The sequence below is a fragment of the Mustela nivalis genome (genome assembly GCF_964662115.1).
Source record: "Mustela nivalis genome assembly, chromosome: 3".
Taxonomy (NCBI): Eukaryota; Metazoa; Chordata; class Mammalia; order Carnivora; family Mustelidae; genus Mustela; species Mustela nivalis.
The window spans coordinates 77,697,769-77,715,488 of NC_139022.1; the positions used below are offsets into that span (position 1 = coordinate 77,697,769).

Sequence of the window (17,720 nt, forward strand, 5' to 3'; positions counted from 1 at the left end):
TTGTGTTTTTAAGCCAAACAACATGTAAACATTTTGTAAAACTTGGTAGGTGATAACCAGTAAAATGCATAATCTAGATTTCATACTGTTCTGTAGTAAAATGTCTGTTATTTCTGTGGTATGACTTTAGAATAAATAAAGCCATTTGGAGAAAGATCAGTATTAGTCCCTTTCACCTTTATAATAATTTATGTAGAGGATTTTTATTATAATTGTATATTTGATTAAAACAGATTCTTTTTAGGAAAAGTTCAATTTTCTGTGTAAAATCATTGAAATGATTTGTGGACTTCTAAGTATAAACATGTCATATTTAAACAGGCATATAGGACATAGGAAGCAAAGTTGAAATGTAAGAAAATTGATTATATTTAAATTTTATTTATATTATTATTTGTATTTTCACTAAGTAACTCTTTTATCCCTAATTATCAAATCCCACATGTAAATCTCTTTAGAAAATTATACTATTGTGATCACTACTTCTAATGAAAAAACTGAAACAAAATTTAGCTCAATTTAGAGTGTTTTTTATTGTGAACATAAAATTATAAACTTTAATCCTGTAAATTCAAGATAATATGATGGATAGAACATTTTTCTACATGTAATATTAAAACTAAGTAGCAACAAAAATTTTCAAGGAAAGTAATTTAATTGACTATAGAAAGTAACTAGAGGAGATTAGGATGCTAAATGTCATTCATTTTACTTGTTTCTACTTTTCATTCTTTTTGTCTCTATTTTTGTGTTACACTTCAAAATATGAGTTGAAAAACATGTTTTATTACCTGTATCTCAATAATGACCTTCTATTCTATTATTTATGATACATTTCTTGGGAAAATATTTCCAGAACATTAAAGATTATGAACCAAGATTTACTAGGGTAATTTTTCTTTTAAAATTTAGTATACAAAAAGTACTATAAATTAGAACACTCATTAGTTCTTTTAAATACAAAATATATTCAAGGTTTCTGAATTTTAGTTTTTGACCTTATTTTTCCTCATGTGAAATTGTTGTAGATTTTAAAGCAATCCTCTCTACTTCAGTTTTGTAATATATCAATTTCTTGAAAAATACCTTTTATTGACTTTCATTTAAAAGACGAATATTCTACCCCAGTAGCACTTTGAAGGAAAGAATAGATTGTTTTGTAATTATGTGATGGGAGATTAAAATAATCTACATTCACTCTTAAAAGTAGGAGAATTTACTTATTTAAACTCTGATATTTTGGTGTTTAGGCTTTTGTTTTTGATAAATCAAAACCATCATTAAAACAATGGCTTTTTTCTCTGTAGTTTAATATTTAGAAATGTTAATTGTTCAGATTTTGGTTGTATAATCATCATTAGCCTATCCTTTCTGATTCTTTAATTCTTTTTCATATGAGTATACTTTTGTCATTTGGAAACCTCATTAAAATTAGTAAAACAAATAAGGAGAATATTTATATTAAAATCAGTAGCATTAAGGAAAGTAATAATATTTTTAACTTAAAAATGGCCAATCCTGACAACAGAACTCTTTTCTTCTATTAAAAAAATCTGCTCTTAGGAATAGGTATCTAGAGTGAGGCCTCAGATTCTTTAAAATCTCTAGGATCATTTGAAGCTCTAAGATCTGTGACTCTTGATTTTATATTAATACAAATATCTGCTCATCTGTTCAGATAATGTATCTTAAACCCTTAGGGGCAGCCTTTAGGCTTCATTGTTTTTTTTTGTTTTTTTGGTTTTTTTTAACATATATTTAACACACTGTTTTTAGACTTGTAGGTGTTTTTTTTGTTTTGTTTTGTTTTGTTTTGTTTTAAAGATTTTATTTATTTATTTGATAGAGATTACAAGTAGTCAGAGAGGCGGGCAGGGAGAGAGAAGTAAGCAGGCTCCCCACTGAGCGGAGAGCTCCATGTGGGGCTCTATCCCAGGACCCTGAGACCATGACCTGAGCTGAAGGCAGAGGCTTTAACCCACTGAGCCACCGAGGTGCCCCATGTTTTGTTTTTATTTTTTAATGTTTCTGACTTCTCCCTTCTTGACATGGAGAGGACTTTTCAAGGCAGACTTGAAGCTTGCCTAAAACAATTCAGTATCACTATCTGAGATTAATACAACAAATTTCTCAAGGATCTTTATGAGAAATCTGCATTTCATTTGGCTGAATAAATTTACCATCTACTGTAAACTAGAAGGATTGAGACAGAGGACTATTTTTTATTTCCTTGAGTTTTATATAATTCAGTAAATGTTTATTGAGAACTTGAATATAGTTGGGATATTTAGTAAGTGTTAAATAGGTGACTAAGATAGTCATTCAGCCTATAAAAGGTTCCTGCCTTTACAGAGTTAACAGTCTAATGAAGGGAGACAGTAATATAAAATAAGTATGTTATAGTTTTTCTGTGTATTGACCACTTACTCTGTTGGGGACTGTCTGCTTGCATGTAGAACTAGACTACCTATGTTTGAATGTTAATGTTATCTTGAATAAATTACTCGATCTCCCTGTGCTTCAGATTCTTCATTTGCAAAATGATGGCAATAGTACACTGTAGTAACCTTGAAGGCATAGGCTAAGTGAAATAAACCTGCCATGAAAAGCCAAGTACTTTATGATTCCACTTGTGTGAAATCTAAAATTGTCAAATTCATAGAATCAGAGAGTGGAATGATAGTAACCAGGGGTGGGGGGAAAGGGAAATAGGGAATTACTAAACAGCAAACATAATGTTTCTGTTAAGTAAGCTGAATAAGCTCTAGAGATTTTGCTGTACAACATTATACCTATAATCAACAATAATGCAGATAAAGTTTTGTGAGAGGGTAGATCTCATTTTAAGTGTTCTTACCAAAGTGAAGTTAAATTAAAAAACAAAACAAAACAGTAAGCTCTATTTTTTACAGTAAGGACCCTTAAGTCTTTTAAGAACAAAGAGGAAGCTAGGAAAGGTCCAGAACACAGGATCATTTTGTGCTTATGGTAGAACAGCACTGCAGTCCTGTGGTCTTTGAAAAACAGGAGATAGAGTAAAAGAAAAGTAGGGTGGCATTACATGAAGGGGTGAGAGGTCACATGGGGTGGGTGAATAAAGACCTCTACTGAAGATGTCCAGGTTATTATGCCCAAAACCTGTGGGCAGAAGGGAATCCATGGCAAAAGGGATTTTGCAGATGTGATTAAGATTCTTGAGATGGAGATCAGAAGGGTCCTTTTAAGAAAAGGAGGGAGGTCAAGAAAGTCAGATGTCAGAAGTAGAGATTGAAGCGATGCCATTGCTAGATCAGGACCTTGAGTCAAGGAATGTGAACAACCTGCAGAAGTTAGAAAAGGCAAAGAATAGATTTTCTCCTAGAACCTCCATAGAGAGGTATCCTATTGACATCTTGCTTTTAGCCCCTTAAGGTCTAAACTGTTAACTTCTAACTCTAGAACTGTAAGACACCGAATTTGTATTGTGTTAAGCCACTAAGTTTGTGGTAATTTATAACAGCAATAGGAAAGTAATACAGCATCAAAGGATAAATGATACCAAATATATTTTTCAGCTATAGCCAATCCTGCCTCTCCATGTGTATAATTAAAATTATACAATATTTTTCTTTGTCTAGTTTTGTAATAGTACATTTTAAAAATAAAAAAATTTTATACTGTGGATTTTTTTTTAAAGATTTATTTATTTATTTGAACACAGAGAGATTACAAGTAGGCAGAGAGGCAGGCAGAGAGAAAGAGGAGGAAGCAGGCTCCCCGCTGAGCAGAGAGCCCGATGCGGGACTCAATCCCAGGACCCTGAGATCATGACCTGAGCCGAAGGCAGCAGCCTAACCCACTGAGCCACCCAGACACCCCTGTTTTTTTTTTTTTTTTTTTTAAGATTTTATTTATTTATTTGAGAGAAAGAGAATGAGCATGATAAGGGGGGTGTCAGATGAAGAAGAAGACTCCATGCTTAGCAGGGATTCCAATGTGCAACTCGATCCTAGGCCTCCAGGATCATCGTCTGAGCCAAAGCCAGTCACTTAACCAACTAAGCCACCCAGGAACCTCTAGACCGATCTGCCTTAAAAGGAATTTCCTACCTAGAGTATAAGTTTGACAAAGTCAGGATCTTAACATTTGTTTTCATCTAAGCTCAAAGTGGTGGTCTTTGTATAGTAGCTGCACCTCTTAACTTAGAATTTAGAGATGAAATGGTACCTTCTGAATTCTGGATAAAGTCATATAGTTCTAGGGCATTTGTCTTTCTTCATCTTTAAAATAATGAAAATAAGGTACCTACCATATATTACTATAGAAGAGAAAGAAACATTTTCTCATATCGTAAACTAAAGCATTGTATAACCATCAATTTATCATTCTGTTGGAGAAAGGGCTATGTAATTTGAAATAAGTATGTTTAATAATGATAAAAAGGATAAAAATTTTACTTGTATTCTTAGAGCCAGGTAAGAAAATACATTTTAGGGGCCCCTGGGTGGCTTCATCATTGAGCATCTGTCTGCCTTCAGCTGGGGTCATGATCCCCAGTTCCTGGGTTCAAGCCCCAAATCGGGCCCCGTGCTTGGCAGAAAGCCTGCTTCTCGTTCTCCCACTCCCCCTGCTTGTGTTCCCTCTTTTGCTGTGTCTCTGTCAAACAAATAAATAAAACCTTTTTAAAAATATATACATATTTTTTTTCAGAGAATAACAGCACAAATCATGGCATTTGTAGTATAATATTAAAATGCACATTTGTAGTGTATGCCAGGGGAATTTCTAATGTCCATGAAGCCCTATTAATAAAAAATGTCAAAATAATAAGGCATTGTAGACTTATTTATTTGGCTTCAGTAGCATTAGTATTTGTTTATATAAGAATCATTCCATAAGTTCTCTAAATTGTAATGTAATTGGATTACAGTTATCTGCTGGTACCACCAAAAATGTAACTCTGGACTAGTAATTAGCCACTTCAGTGTGATAACTCAATCTCAGAATCCCAGTTTCAGGAACTGCTTCCTTTGGAGTCACTCCCAGGACCAATTATTATATTAGTTGATTATAATAATAATATTATTAGTTATAGATTTACTAATATATATATTAGTTTTATTATATGAGTTAATGTTATATATTATATATAATAAGAAATATATTTCTTGCTCTGGCAAGAAACAGATGGCATACTTAAAAGGTATGATTGAAGAGAATTTAAGGAAGGAACTATTTATTTATTTATTTATTTATTTCAAAGATTTTATTTGACAGCGAGAGATCACAAGTAGGCAGATAGGCAGGCAGGGGGGTGGGGAATCAGACTCCCCGCTGAGCCTGATTCGGGGCTCGATCCCAGGACTCTGAGATCATGACCTGAGCCGAAGGTAGAGGCTTAATCCACTGAGCCACCCAGGTGCCCCTGAAGGAACTATTTATAGGATGTGGGCAGGATTAAGAGAAACCAAGAAGGTATGATATAACGTCCAGAGGCTAACAGGTTACTGACCATGGGAAGCCCCTTTATCATATCTAGAGCTGAAGGAAAGGGGTGTAAGGAGTGTGAGCAGTTCAGCAGACGAGAACCATTCAGAAGCACTGAAACTATCAGTAGAAGAATGTACACATTGCCAGGGAAACTTGGTAGTAGAGGTCCATGATAGCAAAAATTCTCTTCTTCTGCCCCCTTGATCTCCTGCTAGTATGTCCTATCAGCTAAACATAGCTGGAAGCCAGGGACAAGGGAGTCTAGTTGATGCAATCTGCAGAGGTCAACCTCTAAGGACTAAGAGTGGGTCAGGAAAGGCAGAGAGAGTGGAGTCACTGGACAAATGGAAACAATCCAGCACATAAGCCCACCCTTTCTGGCTCTGAAGTCAGTGCTATTTCTATAGTAACACCCTTCTTACCATTAATGATCTTCAATACTTACTTTTCTGGACATATCTCTTAAGGAATTTTTTTGGTTTTAGTTAGCTGTTTTCTTTAGAATTGGAAAAAAAAGTTATTTAGATTGTAGGTGTTTGATTCCCATTATGTAGTTGATAGGAACCAAATAACTTACATGGTGGCTATTTGATTACCATCTTATGGTAGAAATCAAGTATTTGAAAGTTATAGTTAAAAGCTAAAGACACTTGAATATTATGGTGAGCAGCAAAATCTAATCTCACGTTGCTTTTCTCATTCAAAGAGGCGGGTATTGGAAGGGGATATCAGAAGTTCGGAGGCAACAACAGAAGTTAGAAATTAAAAGTATACTCCTCTGCTTAAGATAGTATTCACCCCCAAAGTTTGGAAATTTACTCGTGGTTATAGATTACACCTAGTCGTCTGAGACATGTAGAATATTTTGCTAACTTAAATTCATATTTTACCAGGAATATTGCATTTGAATTGTATTATACATATTTAATGTGAATAATCTCTCTTTTTCAGAAATAGTTGTTGCTGAAAGTGTAGTTGTTATTAAGAAATTACTGCAAATGCAACCTGCACAACATGGTGAAATTATTAAACATATGGCTAAACTCTTGGACAGTATAACTGTGAGTACCAATTAAGTGATCTTTCTGAATTTAACTAGGTTTTAGTCAATAAATTATAGTGTTGTTAAGATAATGGACATCTTAAGATGCGGTGGCTAAGAGAGCTTAACTATCTGGATTCAAATCCTGGTTCTGAGATTTTACACTGTTGTGGAAGGGAATTACAAATCTGGAAAAGGGGAAAGATGCAATAAATGCTGCATTGTTAGATTGGAAGTGGAGATTTCAGTGTAAACTTCATGACTTTATAAATTGTAGATGCATGTGAGTGTGTAAATGTGTGTGTTCACACATTTATGTATATGCATATGAATGTGTGTATTGGGTATACAATTATCTATTTTTTTGAGAGGGCCTGCATGCAATAATGCCTCAAAACAAATGAACACACCTAGTGTTTAGATATTGGTTTTTTTTTTTTTAACTGAGATATAATTTTATACCATAATATACACTCATATAATATAGCAGTGTTTGGTGTATTCGTAAGGTTGTGCAACCATCACTACTATGTAATTCCAGTATGTTTTCATCATTCCAGTAAAACTGATTCTCCCTTTAGTCCAGCCCTTGTCAGCTAACAAATCCACTTTGTCTCTATGGATTTGCTTATTTTGGACATTTGATATAAATGGAATCATATGTCAAATGGCCTTTTGTGTCTAGCTTCTTTAACTTAGTATGTTTTCAAAGTTTGTGCATGTTCTGGAATGTAGTACTGCATTCCTTTTTGGTAGATTTTGGTTTTTAAATTTCATTCACCCTTTGACGGACAGGGCTGCTTAGAGAAATGGCTGATTTTAGAACAAGGGCAAGGAAAGAATAAGATGATCTGGGAACATCTTGTTGGGCAAAAAAAGCAAGGAAATGCTCACAGAATGGTAGAGATGTGTCAGAAAGACACAAAAGCCAGCTTGAAGGGGCTCCCTATGGCCAATTTGGAAAGCAAAATAAATTATAGTAAAAGGATTATGGCCTATTGAATAGGGTAAGACTCTGTTGAGACCACACTGGGATGAATGAATGAATGAATGAATGAATAATTAAGGGAGAAGGGAAAGCTCTTTCTTACAGTACAAAGCAAATAAATGTAGGAGGAATGATGAAATTAGACTATCACCATTTGCAAGCCATCACAATAATAATAGACTGAGGTAAGACTCATTAACAAATGGTAAAAAATAGGGGGTAAAAGTTCAGGTAGTCAGAGGATATTTGTATAGTTGCAAAGTATATTCTCATACGATACTTAATTACAAAACATAAATTAAAGACTATTAACTTTTACAATGGAGAAACCTTTTGCAGGTGTTACCTGAACCAAATGAACATGGTTTACATTGCCAGCAATGTAATTAAACACCACCCGATATGATATAGTGGACAGAACTTAACATCAGGTCTGTTGAATTCTTGCAAAAGTGAATGACTTGAATATAATCAAGAAGAAACATGAGACAGTGGACTCTGAGAAACAAACTGAGGGTTTTGCTAGGGAAGGTGGGGGTTTGGATGAGCCTGGTAGTGGGTATTATGGAGGGCACGTATTGCATGGAGCACTGGGTGTGGTGCATAAACAATGAGTGCTGGAACATTGAAAAAATAAGATAAAATTAAAAAAAAAAAAAAAGAGGAAGAAGAAACATGAGACAAACCCAAATGGGAGTATGCTACAAAATAACTGGCTACACTCCTTAAAAATGCCTATGTCATGAAATGTTAAGAAAAACTCAGGAACTTTTTCCTGTTGAGAGAGTTTAAAGTATGCAACACATACTTTTTAATTTTCTTTTTCTGTGAAGGATTTGGGAAGATTTGGTAGGGACAATCGGTCAAATCTCAATAAATCTGTAGATTAGGTAGTAGTATTGGTTCAGTATTTCAGTTTCTAATTTTTAAATCATTTTACTATAGCAATGTAAGAGCATTCCTTTAATTACAAAGTTTGCAATGATGTATTTTGATGTTTAAGGATAAATCTACAACTTCTTTTAATTTAGGAAACAAAATATCTGTGTATATATAGAAAACTAAAGCAAATATAGTAAAGTGATGACATTTGAGGAATCTGGGTGAAGGGTATTCAGAAGTTGTTTTTATTCTTCCAGCTTTTCTATAAATCTGAAATTGTGTTTAAAAAATAAAATTAAAAAATAAATATTAACTTTGTTCCACTGCTTATTCACTCTGTGCTTTTATATTAAAATCTCCATACTTTTCCAATCTTAAAATGGTCGTAGTAAATGAAAACAAAACCTGATATTTTGTACATATTAAATTAGTTAATATGTGTCATGCTCTTAAGAATATTTCCTGGCACATAGTGGTATTATATAAGTGTCTCCTGTCTATTATTTAGGTCCTATTTCATTCCCTTTTTCTAATTTTATTTCTTTTCAGAGCTCCTCAGTCTGTCTCAGTCTGATTTTGACTTCACTGACTCCACTAACACTGACTTTTCCAGTGTCATTGACTATCTTCTTATTAAACCCAGTGGATAATTTGCTGTCAGTGTCTTTCATGATCTTTTGTTAGCATTTGACTCCACATACTGCTTCTTCCCTTTTGAAACATTCTCCATGGCTTCTTTCTGGTTTTTCTTCAAACTCTTTTCCATTGTGTTTGCCCTTCACTATGTCTGTCCCTTCAATTAAAGTTTTTTTTTTTTCATTGTTGTTTAAAGTTTAAAAGTAATGTTCTATAAGTGATAGGGTTGTAGTTTAGGGGGAAATACATTATTTTCATCTTTGAAGATGGGGTAATGTATACTGAGTCTCTTCAGAGGGATTGTATTTGTGTGGTTTAAGGCAGAGTTTGGAAGCTGCATCAGGATCAATATTTAATATCTCTGGTAGCAAAATTTTCTTTCCCTCAAGGTCTTAGTAAAGCTCGTAGGGCAGTTATATGTGTATCTTAAAGCTAAGAATAACACTCACAGGAGTCTGTTAGCATCTGAGCTCCCACCAAATCTCTCACCAGAGTGTTCTTTGTCTTTATATCTACTCTCATTATTGATTCTAATTATCAAAGCCAGGACCTCTCAGAAACCATGTATGAGAGATATAGGGATTAAGAGAGTAGATTTGATATTAGCAAATTTAGGAAGCTTAAAACCATACCAACTTTCTTTTCTGACAATAATTGTATGAAGCTGGAAATCAACAATAAGAGGAAAGCAAAAGGTATACAAGTATGTGGAAGCTAAACAGCACTCTCCTAAACAACCACTGAGTCGAAGAGGAAATTAAAAGAAAAAAAAATTATCTTGAAATAAGTGAAAATGAAAACACAACATATCAAATATTATGGTATCCAGCAAAAGCAGTTTTGAGAGAAAAATTTATAGCAATGAACACACATATTAAGAAATTAGAAATATCTCAAAAAACAACCTAACTTTATATCTCAAAGAACTACATTTAATTAAAACCCAGAGCCAGCAGAAGAAGAAAAATAAGAAGTATCACAGTAGAAATAAATGAAATAGAGACCAGAAAAATAACAGAAAGGATCAATAAAACTAAGAGCTGGTTCTTTGAAAAGATAAGCAAAACTGACAAACCTGTAGCTAGACTAAGGGAAAGAAAAAATAAATAGATAAAATTAGAAATGAAAGAGGAAACATTAAAACTGATACTACAGAAATATATAGAATTATCAGACCACTATAAACAATTATATGCCAACAAATTACATAATCTAGAAGAAATGGGTACCATTTTTAGAAACACACAACCTACCAAGAGTAGAATTCTACCAAACATTTAAAGAAAGAATTAACACTAATCCTCAAACTCTTCCAATATAATGAGCAGGAAGGAACACTTCCAGACCCATTCTGCAAATAGGGTACCACAGGAGAAGAAAGCTGTAGACCGGTATCCCTAATGAATAAAGATGGAAAAAATTTCAGCAAAATAATAGCAAACTGAATTCAGGAACACTTTAATAGGATTATACGCCATGACCAAATCTGATTTATCCTTAGCATGCAAAGATGGTTCACTGTATACAAGTCAATAAATTCAATACATCACTTTAATAAGCTGAAAGACAAAAATCACATGATTATCTGAATAGAGTCAGGAAAAAGCATTTGACAAAATATAACATCCTTTCATGATAAAAATCCTTAATGGATTGGTTGTAGAAGGAATGTATCTCAACATAGTAAAGGCTGAATATGACATACCTACAGCTAACATTATACTCATTGGGAAAAAATAGAAAACGTTTTCCCTGAGATCAGGAGCAAGAATATGATATAGGATACAATCCTATATATAGCAAATCCCCATAGTCAGTCAAAATACTGTTGGAATTAATTAGTGATTTCAGTTATAAGGCCGGGTACAAAATAACATAGAGACATCAGTTACATTCCTTTTCAGGAAATGAAGCATCTGAAAAATAAAACCATCCCCTTCACAATAGAATCAAAACAATAAAATGAGTAGGAATAAATTTTCAATAAGAAAGTGAAAGATCTGGTGTGCTTGGGTGGCTTAGTGGGTTAAGCCTCTGCCGTCTGCTCATGTCATGATCCCAGAGTTCTGGGATCGAGCCTCAGAGAGCCCGCTTCTCTCTCTCTCTCTCTCTCTGCCTGCCTCTCTGCCTGTCTCTGGCAGATAAATCTCTGTCAAATAAATAAATAAGATCTTAAAAAAAAAATGGAAGATCTGTATAAGTAAAGACAACCCACATTGATGGAAGAGAAGGATTAATATTGTTAAAATGGCCATTCTACTTAAAGCCATTTAATGTAATCCCCATCAAAACACAAAACACATTTTTCACAGAAATAGAAGAAACAATCCTAAAACTTGTGTGGAACTGCAAAAGACACCAAATAGGCAAAAAATCCCGAGAAAAAGAAATAACAATTCTGGAGGTATTGCACTCCCTGATTCTAACCGTACTACAAAGCTATAGTAATAAAAGTAATAGGGTACTCGCACAAAAATAGGCATAAAAACCAATGCAACAGAATATAGAGCCTAGAATTAAACCCTGGCATTTATGGTCAACAAACTAATATTCATGAATACCCAATGGGAAAAGGATAGTCTCTTCAACAAATGGTGCTGGGAGAATTAGAGCAACACATGGAGCACAATGAAACTAGAAAACTGTCTCACTCCACTCACAAAAATTAACTCAGAATGAACTCAGAAGCCTGTTTTTTGTTTTTGTTTTTGTCAGAAGATGTGGTTAGTGGAATATGGAAGTATGATAGGAATTTCAAATTCAAAGGGGAAAAAAGGAAACAATTGTAAAATAAATAATAAATTTTTAAAAATAATAAAGTAAGGTAGAAGGGTAAAAATCCAAGTATATCCTACCCTTAATTAAGGGACTTAATTCTCTCATTAAAAGACTGACTTTCAAATTGGAGTGAAAAACAAAAGCTAGCCATTTATAATTATAACACCTTAATCAAAGTGATAAAGATTGAAAAAAGAAGATAAGAAATGAGATATTAAGTGAAGATGAACAAGAAAGTGAGATTTTAAAATTAATTAAAAGCAGAAGGAAGGATGCCTAGTGGCTCAGTCAGGTTTTTGCCTTCTGCTCAGGTCATGATCCTGAAGTCCTGGGATCAAACCCTGCATTGGGCTCTCTGTTCATAAAGGAGTCTGCCTGCCCCTCCCCCTGCTGGTGCTTGCTCTCTCTGTTTCTCTCTCTCTCTCTCTCTCAAAATAAACAAAACCTTTTTTTAAAAAGGCAGGAAGATAAAAAAGAACATTATACAATGAAAAAAGACAAATTACAAAGAAACTGAGAGGCATAAACCTATATGCACACAAAAATATGGCAACCAAATAAATAGATAATGGAAATATCCATTTCCATGCAAGGAGAGTGGCGCCTGGGTAGCTCAGTCTGTTAAGCATCTGCCATCAGTTCAGGTCATGATCCCAGGGTCCTGGGATCAAGCCCCACATCAGGCTCCCAGCTCAGTGGGGAGCCTGCCTCTCCCTCTCCCTCTGCTTGTGTGTGCGCTCTCTCTCTCTCCAATAAATGGATAAATAAAATCTTAAAAAAAAAAAAAAAGAAAAGAGGGGAAAAGGGAAAGAAAAAAATGCAAGGAGAAATTTGTGGATGACTTTAATATGCTTCTCTCATATTTTGATATATCCAGATGTTGAGTAAGATATGCACATAAAGATAAAGAGTAATTAAAAAATAGAATACATATTTGATTCAGTCCTGTAGGTAAAAATTTATATTTCTTGAACAGATAATACCCACTTTTATGGGTGTATTCGTGAAACAGTTTACAAAAAATCAAGAATGTACTTGGACATAAAGAAAACTTAAAGATTTTATGTTTTAAGCAGTAAAATTAGAATTAATCTGAAAGGGTACCAGAAAAATTTTGAAGTAAGAAATATACTTCTAGGTCAAAGAAGGTTTAAAAGAAAAAAATACAAGCTTTATATAAAATACAGGAAAAGAAAACACTTTGTTTTAAATGTGTGGGGTATGGCAAAAGTGGTCAGTGCTACCATTTTTAACGTAAAGAGACCAGAAATAAAAGGATTTGGTGTTTGTCTTAAGAAATTTGAAAAAGAGGGGCACCTGGGTGGCTTAGTGGATTAAGGCTCTGCCTTCGGCTCAGGTCATGATCTCAGGGTGCAGGGATCGAACCCCACATCGGGCTCTCTGCTCAGAGGGGAGCCTGCTTCCCCCCTCTCTCTGCCTGCCTCTCTGCTTACTTGTGATCTCTGTCAAATAAATAAATTTTTAAAAAATCTTAAAAAAAAAAAAGAAATTTGGAAAACAACAGTGAGATAAAACATGAAAGTCTAAAAGGGATCAAAGTTGATTTTGTAAAATAGGATACCAAAAAGAGATCATTGAAATTGATAAATGCATCTTAAATCTTCTTTGGGAAGCCAATAAAGTAAATAACCCCTCCTGATTCTTTTTTAAAAGATTTATTTATTTATTTGAGAGAGAGTGCATGAGCATGCAAGTGGGGGGAGGGGCAGAGGGAGAGGATGAGAGAGAGAAGTAGACTCATTGCTGAGTGTGGGGCCCACCATGGGGCTTGATCCCACAACTCTGAGATCATGACCTGAGCCAAAATCAAGATTGGGACCTTTAACTGACAGAGCCTCCCAGACATAGGTGCCCTACCCCTCCTGGTTTTGATAAGGCAAAGAGAGAAAGCAAAAGTGAACAAATTGGGCATGTGATTCAAAGGGAGATTCAAATAATTAAAAGAAAACTATATATAGTTCTATAGCAAAATTGTGAAATTTTAGAGAATTAAAAGGTGATGAGTTGTTACTGTTTACTTAATGTATCTGAAGAAGTTGAAGTGTTTGAAAGTGGGACAAGGAAGATAGTTTGTAATGCAGAATCCTAAAAATGATTAGGGATTGGTGGTAGAAGTTATGCCAGAAGAAGGTGGTGAGGGGTATAACTGACAGCAACTTCAAAGTCAGGAATGGGGAGTGACTGAATCCCTAGAATCTTTTTCCTCCAAATATTCAAGAGAGCTGTTTATTTAAAGAGTAACAAACATGTGGAAAAGGAAACAGGGCTTTATTATTCTGACCAAGCACTTAACGACTCTTAAATGTGGGTAAGTGATTGATTCTGAAATGGAAAGGTAAATCTGAGAGCCTCAAAGGAGACCTTTTTTCCTGAATTTATGTATATTTCACCCTACTTCCAGGGCTAATATCTTAAACCAGTACTGGTTAGAAAGAGCCAATCTGGACAATGTCAAAGGACAAGAAGACACTTTGAGCCTGTTTTCTCTCAATGCTTAAGCCACTTTATCAGGATAGAATCCTGGGCTCATCTACCCTCCAGGAGGGGTAACAAAAATGATAGCCAGATCTCTTTCCATTCTGGCCATCTTATCCGTAGAACAAAAGATCTAAGGAGGTGGGGGAAATGCCCCACATGCATACATGCAGGAATTGTCAAGAGAATGGCCTAGAGCTCTCCTGAAAAGCCAGCTCTTGGAAAAGCTTCAGACAAGGCCATAAAGGAGCCATTATACACCATAGCAGAAGAACTGGGCCAAAGGAGTAATCCTTCATTTGATTAATGAGTAAATGAGGCCTACTGATGTCAAGTTATTTGTCTCCATGACTTCCGTGATTGATCCAGGACCAGAATCGGTCTTCCTGCCTTGCTGGCTGGTATTTTTCCTAGTATAAAATACTCATTTTGTCTCTGTCCAGTAGCCATGGTGAACTCTGGATTCAGACTTGGACTTCCAGTCTTACTTCCACCACTGACAAGCTGTAAGATGCTGGACATGTTTCTTAACCTCTTTGTGCCCCAGTTTTGTCATATATCAAGTGGGAATGATGGTAGAGCCTACTTTCTCAGGTTTTTTTGTGTTATATAATAGACTGAGAAAACAGGTAAAGTCTTAAAACAGAGCCAGTTGCATGGTAAGAACTCAGTAGATGTTAACTATGTGATTTTTTTAAAAAAGGAATTTAGATTTTGTTGTTTCGAGATTTTGATTCCATTTGTTATTTATTAAGTTACTATTTATTAAGTGACATAGTTGAAAATATGAGAACTAAAATTTAGATTCTACTTTTTAAATTCAGACTGAATAAGTTATATCTGTGTAGGTAGTACAGCCAACTTACATGTTTTGATTGAGGATATTTATCCTTTGGACTGTACTTCATGTCTAGTAAAGACTGCTTGTAGAGCAGTTTTTCCAGAATAAAATGCATGCTACATCAGAGTTTCATACAATGTTTTATGGGACACATAAGGACTTAATATCATAAGAGAGTAATTAAAAGATGTTATTTTGTGAAGACTACTGAGTAGTATTGAAATAGCACTTTATGAAGTTCTTGCCCTGGTGCCTCCCTGAATGCCTGCCGTTTCACAAGGTAACTAGCCTTGCCCTTTTGCCCCAACTTAATTCATGTTATAGTGTTAATGCATATTGAGTCCAGATACAGAATATTGGATATGATTTGTTAGTTTTATGCAGTTTGTTTAGATGTTTACTGATTTTCCCTTTGACAAATTTAAATAAATAAAATTGATGTTGCAGGATCTATTTTATACTACTGCATTGTGCAGTGGCTAGTGTTGAAATATAATAACTTTTACATTAAACTGCTTACAGGGTGATCTGTAAACTCTTTCTATAACTGCTGTGGTCAGCTAGGAATCATATTTTTTATAGGCAAGTTAATGGGTTAAAATGACAGTGGAAACTGCTTTCTTGTAGAAGGTTTAAAAAGTGTACTTAGAACCACTTGATCAGGGCATTTAGAATAAAGAATCAAAGTCATTTACAATCCAGCTTGTCTTTGAAAATATTGAAAAGCAGAAGTTCATAATAAAAGTATTATGTCTTATGCATATGTATATTATTAATTTGTATATGTGTATTATTAGTTTGGTTTTAGCTCAGTGGTCCTGTTCATTCTGTGATTGAAAAGACCATGGAGAACAAAAAGTGACTAATTTTTTTATTTTAAATCTTTGAGAGTGGTGATGCTATGAATCATATTATCAGTGGTTTACAAATGGGAGTCCTGTAACTTAATTGGGAGAGAAAGGTAGGGCTGGGATTTGAAAATCTTAGGATTCTGGTTGCAGCCAAACATACAGAAACATTGGGCTTGTCAATTTCCTAAGCTTTTTAATAAATTGCTGTCACCAAGAATTTGGTATAAATATATTTTATATTGGTATTATTTCCTGTTGTGTAGAAGTTTTCTGAAGTTTTTAATATGCTTACTTGGAAGTTTAATTACCTCAGTTCTAGAACCTCTGAATATTACCCTGCCCTCTACCACCGTCTTGAGATTCTTCATTGTGAGCATTACAATTTATTGATTTTCATTTTTCCCAAAGAATTGTGTTTTAAATGTATGCATTATGAATGTTTAGAGTGTTTAAATATTATTTTAATCTTAGTATATTAATAAGTAGGAATATAAACAATCTCTTAAAACTTTTTGAAATTGTCTTCTTAATTGCAAAAAAGAATTATAACTGTGTTACCAGAAGAAAATTACTTAAAGTGTGACTGTAGGTTAGAATGTCCTAGAATTCTAATTTTTATACCAATAGTATATAATAAAATATTTAAGAAAAGTAAATCTAGCATAACCAAAATCTGAAGTTGTACATATATTCTTTTTTAAAAAATATTTTATTTATTTATTTGACAGAGAGAGATCACAAGTAGGCAGAGAGGCAGGCAGAGTGAGAGGGAGGAAGCAGGCTCCCCGCCGAGCAGAGAGCCCTATGTGGGGCTCAATCCGAGGACCCTGAGACCATGACCCGAACTGAAGGCAGAAGCTTAACCCACTGAGCCACCCCAGGTGCCCCTGTACATATATTTTTATTTAGAGGTACCTTTCACGGAGTCAGGCAACTTAAATTGCTTCATACTAGAAAATTTAATGTACCACTCAATTACTATTCTTTAGCCCAATTTAAAATAATAGATTGGGATTAAGGTTTTAATGCAATGTAGCCTTTGGAACATTAGAAATAACCTCTTTCCACAGTCAGTATACAGTAAGGATATCAGTTTTATCATACTTCATGAATAGATTTATAATAGCATTTATTATTATATGTATTATTTATACTTACTAAACTTATTACATGAATATTGTGATTTCTTCTCTGTTACTAAGCTCATTCTAATATTAATTTATAGATAATACTATTGTCATAGTATGTGAAAATATATACTTTGGTTTTAAATCTTTCAGATGACCTCATTTTGCTTCTGGTGAAACACCCAAGTTAGGAATGTCTTAGTAGCGGCACCTGGGTGGCTCAGTGGGTTAAAGCCTCTGCCTTCTGCTCAGGTCATGATCCCAGGGTCCTGGGATTGAGTCAACAGGGAGCCTGCTTCCTCCTCTCTCTGCCTGCTTCTTTGCCTACTTGTGATCTCTGTCAAATAAATAAAATCTTAAAAAAAAAAAAAAAGGAATGTCTTAGTAATTTTATACTATTTCATAAAATGAGTGTTTTGAAAGAATTTGAGGTGGTGGATATTGCAATAAAATTTTAGTTGTGCAGGGGTGCCTGGGTGGCTCAGTGGGTTAAAGCCTCTGCTTTCAGCTTAGGTCATGATCCCAGGGTCCTGGGATCGAGCCCTGCATTGGGCTCTCTGCTCAGCAAGGAGCCTGCTTTCCTTCCTCTCTCTCTGCCTGCCTTTCTGCC

At 34.5% G+C, this 17,720-nt stretch overlaps 1 protein-coding gene across 4 annotated transcripts in view; it reads left to right on the forward strand.

Annotated features, from left to right (window-relative positions):
* AP3B1 (adaptor related protein complex 3 subunit beta 1) overlaps positions 1–17,720 on the forward strand; it is a 344,581-nt gene that overhangs the window by 198,589 nt on the left and 128,272 nt on the right. For all 4 annotated transcript variants that reach the window (XM_082724772.1, XM_082724770.1, XM_082724771.1 and 1 more), the window contains one exon: positions 6,421–6,530. In XM_082724772.1, the coding sequence (XP_082580898.1) occupies positions 6,421–6,530 (110 nt within the window). The remainder of the gene's footprint in view (positions 1–6,420; positions 6,531–17,720) is intronic.